Source organism: Mirounga leonina, unplaced genomic scaffold (genome assembly GCF_011800145.1).
Source record: "Mirounga leonina isolate KUSES-001 unplaced genomic scaffold, KU_Mleo_1.0 Mir_178, whole genome shotgun sequence".
NCBI classification, from domain to species: Eukaryota; Metazoa; Chordata; class Mammalia; order Carnivora; family Phocidae; genus Mirounga; species Mirounga leonina.
The window spans coordinates 1,098,379-1,114,308 of NW_023270464.1; the positions used below are offsets into that span (position 1 = coordinate 1,098,379).

The 15,930-nt window shown below is 41.8% G+C and overlaps 1 protein-coding gene across 2 annotated transcripts in view; it reads left to right on the top strand.

Annotated features, from left to right (window-relative positions):
* The window catches only part of OCA2 (OCA2 melanosomal transmembrane protein), a 545,103-nt gene that overhangs the window by 355,147 nt on the left and 174,026 nt on the right, over window positions 1–15,930 (top strand). For both annotated transcript variants that reach the window (XM_035023928.1, XM_035023929.1), the window contains one exon: window positions 5,497–5,590. In XM_035023928.1, the coding sequence (XP_034879819.1) occupies window positions 5,497–5,590 (94 nt within the window). The remainder of the gene's footprint in view (window positions 1–5,496; window positions 5,591–15,930) is intronic.

Consider the following 15,930-nt stretch of genomic DNA (forward strand, 5'->3'; position numbering starts at 1 on the left):
CTCCCGCGCGGCTCCACCGGGGGGAGGAAGGGGAGTCTCCCCGGATCTGCCGCTTGTTGGGTCCCTGCTGGAGGAGCAGTGGCCGGACTGTGCCACGGATCACGGTTTATGACAACCCTGAATTGAGAGCCTGCGCCTCAGCTCCGTCTCTGCAGCCAGCTTCTCCGCTCCAACACCTGGGAGCTCTGCCGCACTCAGGCACCCCCGGTCTTTCTGTGACCCCGAGGGTCCTGAGACCACACTGTCCCGGAGGGTTCCATCCCCCCCTTAGCCACCAGAGTGATGTCCCTCGGCGGAGCAGACTTTTAAAAGTTCCGATTTTGTGCTCCGCGGCTCTATCACTTGCCAGAAGTGGCCGACGGAGGCCCCTCCCCCCATCTATCCTTCCGAATATTGCCTCAGATTCACTTCTCTGCACGTCCTACCTTCCAGAAAGTGGTCGCTTTTCTGTTTAGAGAGTTGTTGCTATTCCTTTCTTCGATCTCCTGTTGGGTTTGTAGGTGTTCAGAATGGTTTGATCCCTATCCAGCTGAATTCCTGAGAGGAGACGAAATCCAGGTCTCCTACTCCTCCGCCATCTTGCTCTGCCCCCCGAATCATGAATGTTCTTAATGGCATCTAGAATGGTGAATCCTTTCCAGAAGGTTTCCAATTGACTTTGCCTGGAACCATCAGAGTAATCACTATGGCAGTTATAATATTAAAAAAACTTTTTCCTAAACAATAAGACTTGAAAGTTGAAATTATTTTTTTTAATTTTTAATTTTTTTTATTTTTAAAGATTTTATTTATTTGACAGAGAAAGAGATAGCAAGAGAGGGAACACAAGCAGGGGGAGTTGGAGAGGGAGAAGCAGGCTTCCCACTGAGCAGGGAGCCCGACGCTGGGCTCGATCTCAGGACCTCGGGATCATGACCTGAGTTGAAGGCAGACACTTAATGACTGAGCCACCCAGGCACCCCCAAGTTGAAATTATTTCTTGATCCATGGGCTACAGAATGGATGTTGTGTTAGCAGGCATGAATATAATATTAATCTCATTGTACATCTCCATCAGAGCTTTTGGATAACCAGGTGAACTGTTCATGAACAGTAATATTTTGAAATAAATCTTTTTTTTTTTTCTGAGCAGTAAGTCTTAACAGTGGGCTTAAAATATTCACTAAACCATTTTGTAAACAAATGTGCTGTCACCTAGGCTTTGCTATTCCATTTTTAGAGCACAGGTAGAGTAGATTTAACATAATTCTTAAGGGCCCTCAGATTTTTAGAATAGTAAATGAACATTGGCTTCAACTTAAAGTCATCAGCTGCATTACCGTCTAGGAAGAGAATCAGCCTATCTTTTGCAGCTTTGAAGCCAGGCACTGAGTTTTCCTCTTTACCTATAAAAATCCTAGATGGCATCCTCTTCCAATAGAAGGCTGTTTTGTCTACATAAAAATCTATTATTTAGTGTAGTCACCTTCATTAAGTATCTGAGTCAGATCTGGATATCTTGCTGCAGCTTCTACATCAGCACTTGCTGCTTCACCTTGCACTTTTATGTTATGGAGATAGCTTCTTTCCTTAAATCTCATGAACCAACCTCTACTAGCTTCAAACTTTTCTTCTACAGCTACCTCACCTCTCAGCTCTCATAGAATTGAAGAGAGTCAGGGCCTTGCTCTGGATTAGACTTTAGCTTAAAGGAATGTTGTGGCTGGTTTGATCTTCTATCCAGATCACTAAAACTTTCTCCATATCAGCAATAAAGCTGTTTTACGTTCTTATCATTTATGTGTTCACTGGAGTAGCACTTTTAATTTCTTTCAAAAACCATCACTATAACAAAAATCATCATAATGAAAAAGCTTGAAATATTGTGAAAATTACCAAAATGTGACACAGAGATCCAAAGTGAGCAAATGCTGTTGGAGAAATGGCATGCCAATTGACTTGCTCCATGAAGGGTTGCACAGACCTTCAACTTGTAAACAATGCAGTATTTGTGAAGCACCATAAAGGAAAGTGCAATAAAGAAAGTATACCTGTATTGTTATGGATTGAATTGTATCTCCCCAAAAGATAGGTTAAATTCCTAATCCCAGGTTCCTGAAATTGTGACCTTATTTGGAAATAAGATCTTGAAATTAAAACTAGTTCATTGGGATCTTGAAATTAAAACTAGTTCATTGGGATGGGCCCTAATCCAATATGACTGGTATTCTTATAAAAAGGGGGAGTTTGGATGCAGAAGCAGGCATGCAAAGAAGGAAGAACATATGAAGACACATAAAGAGAAGTTGGCCATGTCACTGGAGTAAGGCACCTGAAAGGAAGGATTGTTGGCAACCACCAGAAGCTAGGAGAGGCAGGGAGGATCTTCCCCTAGAGTTGTCAGGGAAAGCATGGCCCTACTAACAGGATTTCAAGTTTTATAACTGTGAGACAATGTATTTCTCTTGTTTCAAGCTACTTTGTTATGGCAGCCCTTGGAAATTTATACAGTTACTTCATAGTTGTTGTCTTTAATAATTGTTTGGGTGGAGGGGTGGATTTCTGGAGCTTCCTATTCTGCTATCTTCTATGACATCCTTATTTATTATTTAATTTTTTTTCTGTCTCTCCACTTACTCTAATGTAAGCTCTGTGAGGGCAGGGAATTTTGTCTCTTATAGGAACTGCTATGTGCACATAGCATTAACAGACAAGTACTGCAGCAATAGATCATTTATGAATAATTATTGAATGCCTTAAGACAGAAAGGAACATGGACAAGGTAATAAGGTCCCACCCTGGTAGAGGAGTAAGGTGTGTATTAAATGTAACAGTGGCGATGTTTCTAGGAAGAAGTTGCTGCAGTTGAGGTCAAAGAGGTTGCTGCCTGTGTTCTCCTTTAGGATTTGGATGGACTCCTGTCTCACATTGAGGTCTTTCAACCATTTGGAGTCTATTTTTGTGTGTGGTGTAAAGAAATGGTCCAGTTTCATTCTTCTGCATGTGGCTGTCCAATGTTCCCAACACCATTTGTTGAAGAGACTGTCTTCCATTGGACATTCTTTCCTGCTTTGTCAAAGATTAGTTGACCATAGAGTTGAGGGTCCATTTCTGGGCTCTCTATTCTGTTTCATTGACCTGTGTGGGTTTTTTCTGTGCCAGTACCATACTGTGTTGATGATGGCAGCTTTGTAAGAGAGCTGGAAGTCCGGAATTGTGATAATGTATGGTGATTAACATAATAAAATTTAAAAAATAAATGTAACAATGGAAGTAAGTTCTGGGCATAATGTGATATAAAACATTAGCCACTTTGGGAAAGTCAGGGAAGTTTCCAGAGGACAAATGCCCAATGCTGTGTGAAGCTGCACTTTTCTTGCTCCTCCAAAGAGCCAAAACTTCAAGTTTGAAACTGCCTTTGTGACAACATTTGGGTTCATTATGAGACAACAAAAGCCAAGATTGAAATAAGCCATGTGGGCTGCTCAGGGGCTCCTGTGCCAGGTGTTTCTGTTTCTTCCAGTTAATATTTGGGTGTCAACGTCTAGTGCGTTGGGGTCCCTGGGTAAGGGTCTACGAAATCACCAGGACACAGGGGATGCAGAGCAAAGGCAGCACTTGCAACTGCATACTGCCGTTTATTTCTCACATAGCTATATACTCGTAGAGATCAGATAAACATAACAATGTATCAAGCCAACATCTGTGAAGTGAAATATACACGAAATGCAATAAGAACAAAATACATCCTGCTTATGCTTGCAGAATAAAGAATTCTCTTAGCCATCCTTCCTTTGGAGACAACATGTTCTTGGTCTTTAGAAAGAACACTTCTGTTTAGAGAGATACACTTTAAGCTAGGCAAGAGCCACTTCCTGCTGATCCAGGCATTTAGGCCTTGCAACATGAGGTAAGGGGAAGAGAACATTTTCTCCTCCTGGCCTAGGCCTGCCTGGCCGACCTTAACCTCAGTGCAGTCCTCAAATGACCCTGGCCTGCAAGGGGCTTACAAGCCTACACCATCACATTTGGGGCTGCCAAAAATGAAAAAGTGAGCTTTTTAAAATGCTCCTATGACCCAACAAATAGTAAGGGCTCTTTCTCAGACCTTACAAGGCAACTCTGGAGGACTGTATGCAGGGCTGGCCGAGCAACATGTGCAGTAGGCTGGTAGAGAGGAGTGTGTGCAGTAGGTGCATAGGTCTGCAGGTTGGCTGCAGCCTGCTGGTCAGTCTCTGCTGAGGCTGATGGGGCCCCCTCAGCATGTCCTCCCTCTGGGGACCCCATAGGGCTGCAGTATTTCCTAGGGCATACTCTTCTTATGGCTGAACCTGAAGCTCCAGAGAGTTTTGCAGTAACATGGAATGCTTCTTTCTAGTCTACCTACCTTTCATTGGTCAAAGCAAGTCACTGGCTAAGCCCAATGTCAGTGGGGTGAGGGAATGGATCTTTCGGCCCCACTGGGGGCCACCACAGAGGCATGCATGTAGAGTCCTACTGCAGGGATAAAGAACTAGGGAGTAATCCAATCTTCCTAGATAAACAACGAGGCATTACTTTTTATGACATCAAGTGACCTGCTCTCCAGAAGAGCATGGTTCTGCTGTCCCCTGATTCTCTACAGCAAATGAAATCACATGTCACATATCTTCCCATTGGTTTCAGCTTTCTTCTTGTGACTTTGGGAAATCCTTTCTGAAGGGATTACCATTGGAGCCCCCCCTCCTCCTGCTCTTTAGAGATGTTCACACAAGGCAACTTCCCTGAGGCAGCAGATTCCAGGGTCCCTCCTTAACATCTTGTGGGCTGCCCTGAGGTGCCTAGCAGTGACAATATAGACCAACATTCCCCCCAGGCCAGCTGGAAGCAGGCCTCATGGCTATATCCTCCCTCTGGCTACATTCTCCTCCATTAGCAACATGAGCCACAAGGGGATATGCTTTTGGAACACAAATTTCTTACAGAAGCTTCACAACTGCTACTTTTTTTTAATAACAATAATGTAAAATTCATCTGTCAGAAAGATACACTGGATGCTAGCATGACTTACTAGAAAATACTACTTTCTAGTTATTGAATCGATACCTGTTATCGTAAGAACATCAGCAGGGTCGGGAAGACTGCACAGAGGTCAGTGGTGAGAAGTGGTTTAGCACAGGTTTGCCATTTTGCAGTTTGGAATCAGAGAACTGTGTTCAGGTTCCAGTTTGGTCACTTATAAGATAAGTGTCTCTCCATGCCTTGATTTCCTCATCTATTGATTGAAGGAATAACAAATACACCTGAGAGATGTTTGAGGATTAGATAAAATGATATATGCATGAAGTTAGAATAGGACTTGGTCCACTGCAGGGCTAAGAAATGCTGGCTAGATGGTTATGATTATGGTCACAGCCACTGCAGGAGGTTCTACGGGATTTTACTGAAAAAGTGCTTTGGATCTTGCAAATCAGTTACAGTATGGGAAGCTCCTCTGGGTTTCCATGGATGTGATTTTAGTGCTCTTTTCCTCTACAGATTCCTGTGCTCCTGAACCTCAGCCAAGACCCCGAGGTCAGCCTGCCTGCACCACCACTCATGTATGCCCTGGCCCTTGGTGCCTGCCTGGGAGGTAAGGGGGTGCTGATGCATGCAAGGAAGGGGCCACTGACACTGTAGTGACCCCAAAGTGATGGTTTATACATGCCTAATTGAAGGTAAATTAAGGAGAGTTTGGATGATTTCCTGAGTAGAAACCCACCTTCAGCTTTGACTGAAGCAATTCTAGAAGTGAAGCCTGGCCCTTGCCCCCTCTGCAGACCGTCCCCTGACATCCCAAGACCACAGTCTGGGGACGATCATTACTGACATCTCAAAGTGAATGTGCTCCCACACTGCACCCACACTGTACCCACACAGATGTAGCTTATGTTTGGAAACAGATTTTGAATCAGAAGCCATCCTCAGCTATAGTTTTTATATCCTCCATAAGGGGTTGGGAAGTGATGAATGGGTAAACAAAGAACTAGAGACCCTAACCTAAGAGTAAGAAGAAAGATTAAATTTTTTTCTTTTTTGGAGAGGGGTATTGTCCTTTAGAGAATTTGAGAAGTGAATTAGTGAAAGTGTCAGGAGAGACTAACCTCTGGTGAGCAAACAGAGGGCTTTGGTAATCTTTTGAGGGAGGTGTGTTAGAGTTAGAGTCCTCATATTTAGGGGGCCTAATCACCTTTGGGAACACAAGAGGATTTTGGAGAATCTTAGATAAACATACCAGATACATTTTAAGTTTTTATTCTTAAATCCAGGCATGCTTAGATAATCAGCTTGCTTTGTTCTTTGATTGATCTCTGTTAAATCAATAACTTTCTGTTTAGTTTATCTCTTTGTTTATAAAGGGGATTAATGCTATTCAGTGAAGTTGCTATGATTTCTGGAGGCAGCTAATTCACCTCATTCAGCAATTGAGACCTCAAGTTCTTATACGACTATAGATCTGTTAAAATGGCCCCCATTTAAGCATTAGTCCCCAGAAAAGCAGTAACTGTGTCCACAGCTACATTTAACATCAGTGATAGAAACAGAATCCAGGAGCATCTGGAAATGTGTCCTTTGTGTGGGACTTTGTTCATTAAACCTCACTGAGCATCTGCTATAACCTGACATTGTGCTTTTGAGTGGGGAGACAGTCACCTAAGCTAAGGTTACACCTTAAATAGATATGTCCTCTCATGGTGGAATGCACAGAGTGCTTAAGGAGCACCAGAGAGAGACTAGAGGAAAAGTCAGAGAAGGTCCTCCAGAGAGGAAACTTTTGAGCTGGGTCTCAGAGGGTGAGAAGCCTCTTGGGCTAGTGCTGATTCCCCAGAACATGTAGAATGAATGCGGATGGGATTATCAAAGACAGAAGTTAATATGGACCATATATATGGCTACTAACCTAAAATATAAATCAACACCTGTTGACTGAGGCCCTTTTGAAAGCGGGGATACAGCTGTAATGAATAATAAATGTATTAAGCCTTGGGGTCTTTTTAATAGTAGCTCTGGTCATTGAATGACACTTGTTCCTGGATTGCAGATGCCCAGTTGTGTGGAGTGTTAACTCTACACTTATTCTGTCAGGAACCGTCTTTCATTGACTCAGTTTGGAATTACTTTTTTAAAAATTGTGGCAAGGCTGTTGAATCACAGACCTGTACCCCTGAAACAAATAATACATTATATGTTTTAAAAAAAGAAAATAGTAGGAAGGGAAAAATGAAGGGGGGGAAATCAGAGGGGGAGACGAACCATGAGAGACTATGGACTCTGAGAAAGAAACTGAGGGTTCTAGAGGGGAGGGTGGGGGGATGGGTTAGCCTGGTGATGGGTATTAAAGAGGGCACGCACTGCATGGAGCACTGGGTGTTATGCACAAACAATGAATCATGGAACACTGCATCAAAAACTAATGATGTAAGGTATGGTGATTAACAAAACATAATAAAATTTTTTTAAAAATTGTGGCAAAATGTACATGGCATACAATTTACAATTTTAACCACTTTTAAGGCTATACAACATTAGCAGCCATTAGAGAAATGTAAATTAAAAGCACAGTAAGATATCATCACATACCTATAAGAATGGCTAAAATAAAAATAGTAACAACACCAAATATTCACAAGGATGTGGGGAAACTGGATCACTTATACATTATCACTGGGGCTGTAGAAGAGTACCATCACTCTGGAAAACAGTTTGGCATTGTCTTTAGAAACTTAACCTGCAACTACCATAAAACCCAGCAATTGCACAACTGGGCATTTATTGTACAGAAATGAAAACTTATGTTCACCCAAAACCTACATACAAATGTTGATGGAAGCTTTATTTGTGATAGCCAAAAAGTAGAAATAAACCAGATGTCCTTCAGTAGTAAACAGTTAAACAAACTGTGGTACATCCCTACCATGGAATGCTACTTGACAGTAAAAAGAAATTAAGTATTGACACACAAGGCAACCTTAATGAATCTCCAGGGAATTATGTAGAGTGAAAAAAGTCAGTCTCAAAAGATTACAGACTGTATGATTCCATTTATATGATACTTTTGAAGTGATGCAGTTGTAGAAATGCAGAATAGATTAGTGGTTAGTGGGGGGTTAAGTACAGGGCAAGGTGGAAGGAAGTGTATCTGGCTGTAAAAGGACAATAGAAGGGATCATTTTGGTGATGAAAATGTTCTGTATATTGACTGTATCAATGTCAGTATTCTGATTGTGACATAGTACTATGGTTTTGAATTATATTACCTTTGAGGGAAACTGGTAAATGGTACATGGAATCTCTTCATATTATTCCTTACAACTTCATGTGAATGTATAGTTACCTCAAAGTAAAACTTCAGTTACAATAATAGAAAAACAAAAAGCCAGAGGGAAGAATGTTCTTATTGATTAAATCCATAATTACTAAACTAAGTAAATATGGATAGATTGCGTCACTGAAAAATAAAGTCAAGGAAATACTCCAGAATCTAGAGGCAAAAGTCAAAGAATAAATTACAGAAGAAAAATAATATACATAAAAGTTCATTATGGGAAATCCAATATTTGACTTCTAAGAAAAATCTCAGGAAGGACAGAATGAAGTGAAGGAAAGAATTTATCCAAAAAAACAATAGAAGCAAATTTTCCAGAATAGAAGCAACATACCTAATACCTAATGCCATGTTTGTGAAATTTTAGAACTCTATGGAGGCTTAGAAATTTGCCCAATTGTCATACAATAGTAAATCTCAAAACTGGGTATCTAGCAGTTCAGCTCCAGAGTTTGTTTTCCTAAGCTCTCTTTATGTTGAAAACAGGTAATTAGAAATACCAGGTTCAGCAAAAAATGGTACAAAAATATTAGTGTTCAAATTTGAAGCAAATTAAAATGAGATATGATCTTAAGCAAATGATAGAACACAAGAAATGAGACTTGATCGGACCTTGGTCCTGGTGGATGTCTTGGCCCTACAGGGATGGCATTTACATAGTCTGGTTGATGTAAATGTTGCTGACTGGTTTTCCCAGTTGGAACAAACATATATCTAACCCAGGAAGTCTTAGCTACTTATAAAACATACTATGGTTGTTAATTTCCTTGACAAGCTTTTCTATTTTATTTGGAGATCTTCAGAATCCAAATCTAGCATTCTTCCCATTATACCTGCTGATATACTCTATTTCCAATGTGTTTGTGCAGGATCCGCTGTCTGGCTAACCCAACACCCAACACTCTCTTCTCTTTCGTGTCCCTCTACTAAAATAGTTGCTCTGGTGGCTGGTCTACACTGTTTGTCTCATTTTGCTGACCAATAAGACATGAGGGAAACCTGTTTGGGAGCCTCTTGACATAGATTTTGCCCTTCTGATGAAAATGTATTGGTACCAGTTCTTTTCCATGCTTCCTACCTTAGATGTGACCATGAAACCATCTATGATGGGATGGAGAGGCCAAGAGAATTGTGAAGATCCACCTCTGATATTACTTACAAGACACTGACCTGATGCTTGGCAGCCCTCCACCCCCAGACTTCTTGTTACATGGGAGGATTATTTTCCTTTGTGTGTAAACCACTGTTATTCAGATTTTCTGTTACCTGTAGCTAAAAACATTTTTAAAAGAATCAGCCATCCAAAAGAATGAAATCTTGCCATTTGCAATGATGTGGATGGAACTAGAGGGTATTATACTAAGCTAAATCAGTCAGAGAAAGACACATACCATATGATTTCACTCATATGTGGAATTTAAGAAACAAAACAGATGAACATAGGGGAAAGGAAGGGAAAATAAAATAAGATGAAAATAGAGAGGGGGGCAAACCACAGGAGATGCTGAACTCTAGGAAACAAACAGGGTTGCTGGAGTGGAGGTGACTGGGGAGATGGGGTAATTGGATGATGGGCATTAAGGAGGGCATTTAATGTAATGAGCACTGGGTGTTATATGCAACTGATGAATCACTAAATTCTACCCCTGAAATTAATAATACACTATATGTTACCTAAATTGAATTTAAATAAAGAATTAAAAAAAAAGAAACAGTGTTCAGTGAAACTTAATAAGTTAATGCACCACTTCCCAGGTTATGAAGTATTCAGGAGGCCAAATGACATCATGCAAACGGTGACTGAAAGGCAAGTCTTGGGGAAGGAGGTCAGGCTGTGAGGACATATCCCAGGGTAGAAAAGGCTTTTGGGGAATAGCAATTATGCCATCTGTGCTATATTCCTGAAAATGTGGCTAGGAGTCAGATGTACAAAAGCCGAACAACTGCCTTACATGAGAGCAGTCAGCCCAGTCCTTGCTCATTTCTCTGCCTTGTCTTCTCTCTAAGGAAAGAGTTTGAGCAATGGGGCTCCTCACTTTACCCCTCTTTCCCCACCCAGACCCTCCTCATAATGCCTGAGTTGTCATGAAGCCAAGAGACCAAGCTGCTACCCCTTCCCTTGGATCCTTGAAAATCTCCCCATTCCATTCCCTGAATCCAGAAGTGCTCTGGAACAAATTTACCTATGAGCACAGTGCACCCTGGCAACATGAGGCAGGAAATGGAAAGGGCCTTTCATTTTCTGTTCAGTGGCCTATTGCACTTGAGGAATTCATACCAACTGGAAAGGAAGGGGTATTTTTCAATCATTAATCCCTAACAGGAGAGAAGTAAAGTGTTGCTTTTTAGTTTAAAGCTCACACAGGTTGCTGAATGTGACCCTGGGCCACGTGTTAAGCTCCGTGCTGTCCAGGAGCAGAGCTCTCCATGTCAAGTCCTGAAGTAGCGTTGTTTGTGGTGGCATGGCAGATACCACCCAGACACTGAGGGACGTGCTCTGCAATGGAGGCTGGCAGGGTAGGGCCATCTGAGGATCATGGGCCTTGGCAGACTTTGGGAAACAATTGCAGGGCATGATGGCTCACCAAGGTGTAGAACCTCACTGGCAGGTCTCACCCAGAGCAGGAGCCAGCTGGCTGGCAGGGTCAAGGGATGGATATGTTGGTATGACAGCACCAAGAGGAGGCTGTCTGGGGCCATCATTGCTGTGGAGTTTGTACATCACCACCTGCTCAAGACCTTTAGATGCTCTGTATGACTGTCTACAGAAAGACCTTGGGCCTATATCAGGAAGATTGAATCTTGCCCTCTCTGATCCTCCTCTGGAGTCAAAACAGCTGATTCTAGTCCTGGGCTTGTCACTTCCTAGCCCTGACATTTCAGTGTGTTGCCTTTCTGTGCCTTAGTTTCTTCGTGGAGACACTGGGGATCTCAGGGGTCATGGTGAAGATGAGATGCCAAGACTTTAGAATGCTTCTGACCCCTTATTCTTCTTCTTTTTTTAAACATATAATGTATTATTTGTTTCAGAGGTACAGATCTGTGATTCAACAGTCTTGCACAATTCACAGTGCTCTGACCCCGAGGAGACACTGAGCAGACATCTGGTCTTGTCCTTCTCAAATCCTTCAGCAGAACTCACCCCACACTCAGCCTGCATATGCCCCCAGGCCTTGTTGAAACTGGTTGTTTCTTCTCATTCTCATGGTGCCTCCTAAATCTCCTCTTCCTTGGGGAAACCCTACTACCTGGTCATGGCCTGGTGACCCCAGCCCTCTGAGCATTTCTCTTGGCCTCTCTGACCTCATGTCTGCTATGCATCTCCTGTCTCTCCAAGAATAGATTCCCCATGAGTCCCCAGAGGATATGAGCTGATATGTCCACAGAGAGCAGCCTGCTGGGGTGGAAAGGAGAGCTGCCTAGGGTTGGGAAGTTAGCAAGAAGCTAATGGATATCAGGGAGGGAGGTAGAGACAGATGTCAGAATTGAGATGAAAATATAGACTCAGTTCTAGCGGGTGTCTGAGACAAGAGGTCTCAGAATGGTCCTGGAATCCTGGGAACACCTGCATGAGCTTTCTATCACTACCATAACACATAGACAAACTTTATCTATTATCTCATGTTTCTTGTCTTCCAGGTAAGGGTGGCTCAGCTGCATCTCTACTTAAAGTCTCATGAGGCCAAGATCAAGGTGTCCCCAGGCTGTGCTCCTTTCTGGTAGCTCTGGGATGGGTCTGCTTCTGAGCTCACTCAGATTATTGTTAGGATCCAGGTCCTTGCCCCTCTAAGAGTGGGTCCCCATCCATTGCTGCCTGTTAACTGGGCTGCCTTTAGCTCTGAAGGACTCTCTGGTCCTGGCACTTGGGCCCAAATCTCAGAGATAGCAACACAGTGTGGGATCCTGCTCATGGTGGGGATACCGCCACTCCCCTTTGGGTTCTCTCCTAGGATCTCTCTCTCTTTTTTTCTTCTTGGCTATTTCTTTTTATTATGTTAATCACCATACATTACATCATTAGTTTTTAATGTAGTGTTCCATGATTCATTGTTTGCATACTACACCCAGTGCTCCATGCAGTACATGCCCTCTTTAATACCCATCACCAGGCTAATCCATACCCCCACCCCCATCCACTCCAGAACCCACGGTTTGTTTCTCAGAGTCCATAGTCTCTAAGGTTCGTCTCCCCCTCCGACTTCGCCCGATTCAATTTTCCCTTCCTGCTATCTTCTTCTTTTTTAACATATAATGTATTATTTGTTTCAGAGGTACAGGTCTGTGATTCAACAGTCTTACACAATTCACAGCAATCACCATAGCACATATGCTCCCCAATGTCTATCACCAGCCACCCCATCCCTCCTACCCCCCACCACTCCAGCAACCCTCAGTTTGTTTACTGAGATTAAGAATTCCTCGTATCAGTGAGGTCATATGATACATGTCTTTCTCTGATTGACTTATTTCACTTAGCAGAATAGCTCCAGTTCCATCCACATCGTTGCAAATGGCAAGATTTCATTCCTTTTGATGGCTGCATAATATTCCATTGTATATATATACCACTTCTTCTTTATCCATTCATCTGTCGATGGACATCTTGGCTCTTTCCACAGTTTGGCTACTGTGGACATTGCTGCTATAAATATCGGGGGGCACATACCCCTTCGGATCCCTCCATTTGTATCTTTGGGGTAAATACTCAGAAGTGCAATTGTTGGATCATACGGTAGCTCTATTTTCAACTTTATGAGGGACCTCCATACTGTTTTCTGAGTGCCTGCACCAGCTTGCATTCCCACCAACAGTGTAGGAGGGGTCCCCTTTCTCCACATCCCCATCAACATCTGTCATTTCCTGACATGTTAATTTTAGCCATTCTGACTGGTTTGAGGTGGTATCTCATTGAGGTTGTGATTTGGATTTCCCTAATGCCGAGTGATGTTGAACACTTTTTCATGTGTCTGTTGGCCATTTGGATGTCTTCTTTGGAAAAATGTCTTTTCATGTCTTCTGCCCATTTCTTGATTGGATCATTTGTTCTTTGGGTGTTGAGTTTGATAAGTTCTTTATAGATTTTGGATACTAGCCCTTTATCTGATATGTCATTTGCAAAACTGTTCTCCCATTCTGTCGGTTGTCTTTTGGTTTTGTTGACTGTTTCTTTTGCTGTGCAAAAGCTTTTTATCTTGATCAAGTCCCAATAGTTCATTTTTGTCTTTGCTTCCCTTGCCTTTGGCGATGTTTCTAGGAAGAAGTTGCTGTAGCTGAAGTAGAAAACGTTGCTGCCTGTGTTCTCCTCTAGGATTTTGAGGTCTTTCAAACATTTTGAATCTATTGTGTGTGGTGTAAGGAAATGGTCCAGTTTCATTCTTCTGCATGTGGTGTCCAATTTTCCCAACACCATTTGTTGAAGAGACTGTCTTTTCCATTGGACATTCTGTATTTTTTTCGTGTGGGTTGTGATCTCTCCTCTTTCATTCATGATTTTGTTGATTTGGGTCATTTCTCTTTTCTTTTTATAAGTCTGGCCAGGGGTTTATCAATCTTGTTAATTCTTTCAAAGAACCAGCTCCCTGTTTCATTGATTTGTTCTACTGTTCTTTTGGTTTCTATTTCATTGATTTCTGCTCTGATCTTTATTATTTCTCTTCTCCTGCTGGGTTTAGGCTTTTTCTTTGCTGTTCTTTCTCCAGCTCCTTTAGGTGTAGGGTTAGGTTGTGTATTCGAGACCTTTCTTGTTTCTTGAGAAAGGCTTGCATTGCTAAAACATTCCTCTTAGGACTGCCTTTGCTGCATCCCAAAGATTTTGAACACTTGTGTTTTCATTTTCATTGGTTTCCATGAATTTTTTAAATTCTTCTTTAATTTCCTGGTTGACCCATTCATTCTTTAATAGGATGCTCTTTAGCCTCCATGTATTTGATCTTTCCGAATTTCCTCTTGTGTTTGAGTTCTAGTTTCAAAGCATTGTGGTCTGAAAATAGGCAGGGAATGATCCCAATCTTTGGTACCAGTTGAGACCTGATTTGTGACCTAGGATGTGATCGATTCTGGAGAATGTTCCATGGGCCGTAGAGAAGAATGTGTATTCTGTTGCTTTGGGATGCAAAGTTCTGAATGTATCTGTGAATTCCATTTGGTCCAGTGTGTCATTTAAAGTCTTTATTTCCTTGCTGATCTTTTGCTTAGATGATCTGTCCATTACAGTGAGGGGGGTGTTAAAGTCCCCCACTATTACTGTGTTGTTGTCGATGTGTTTCTTTGCTTTTGTTATTAATTGGCTTATATAAGTGGCTGCTCCCTTGTTAGGGGCATAGATATTTACGGTGGTTAGATCTTCTTGTGGATAGACCCTTTAGTATAATATGGTATCCTTCCTCATCTCTTACTATAGTCTTTGCTTTAAAATCTAATTTGTCTGATATAAAGATTGTCACCGAGCTTTCTTTTGGTGTCCATTAGCATGGTAAATGGTTTTCCACCCCCTCACTTTCAATCTGGGGGTATCTTTGGGTCTAAAATGAGTCTCTTGCAGACAGCATATCGATGGGTCTTGTTTTTTTATCCAATCTAATAGCCTGTGTCTTTTGATTGGGGCTTAGCCCATTACATTCAGGGTAACTGTTGAAAGATATGAATTTAGTGCCATTTAATGCCTGTAAGGTGACTGTTATTGTATATTGTCTGTGTTTCTTTCTGGTCTATGTTGCTTTTAGGCTCTCTCTTTGCTTAGAGGACCCCTTTCAATATTTCTTGTAGGGCTGGTTTCGTGTTTGCAAATTCCTTTAGTTTTTGTTTGTCCTGGAAGGTTTTTATCTCTCCTTCTATTTTCAATGACAGCCTAGCTGGATATAGTATTCTTGGCTGCATACTTTTCTCATTTAGTGCTCTGAATATACCATGCCAGTCCTTTCTGACCTGCCAGGTCTCTGTGGATAGGTCTGTTCCCAGTCTAATGTTTCTAGCACTGTAGATTACATATCTCTTCTCCTTAGCTTCTTTCAGGATTTTCTCTTTGTCTCTGAGACTTTTAAATTTTACTATTAGATGTCGGGGTGTTGACCTATTTTTATTGATTTTGAGGGGGGTTCTCTGTGCCTCCTGGATTTTGATGCCTGTTTCCTTCCCCAAATTAGGGAAGTTCTCTGCTATAATTTGCTCCAATATACCTTCTGCCCCCCTCTTTCTTTCTTCTTCTTTTAGGACCCAATTATTCTAATATTGTTTTGTATTATGATATCACTTATCTCTTGAATTCTGCCCTCGTGATCCAGCAGTTGTTTATCTCTCTTTTTCTCAGCTTCTTTATTTTCCATCATTTGGTCTTCCTAATCACCAATTCTCTCTTCTGCCTCATTTATCCTAGCAGTTAGAGGCTCCATTTTTGATTATCCTCATTAATAGCCTTTTTGATTTCAACTTGGTTAGTTTTTAGTTCTTTTATTTCTCCAGAAAGGGTTTCTCTAATATCTTCCATGGTTTTTTCAAGCCCAGCTAGTATCTTTAAAATCTTCATTCTGAACTCTATTTCCAACATCATACTAATGTCCGTATTGAGTAGGTCCCTGGCAGTCAGTACTGCCTCCTATTCTTTTTGTTGA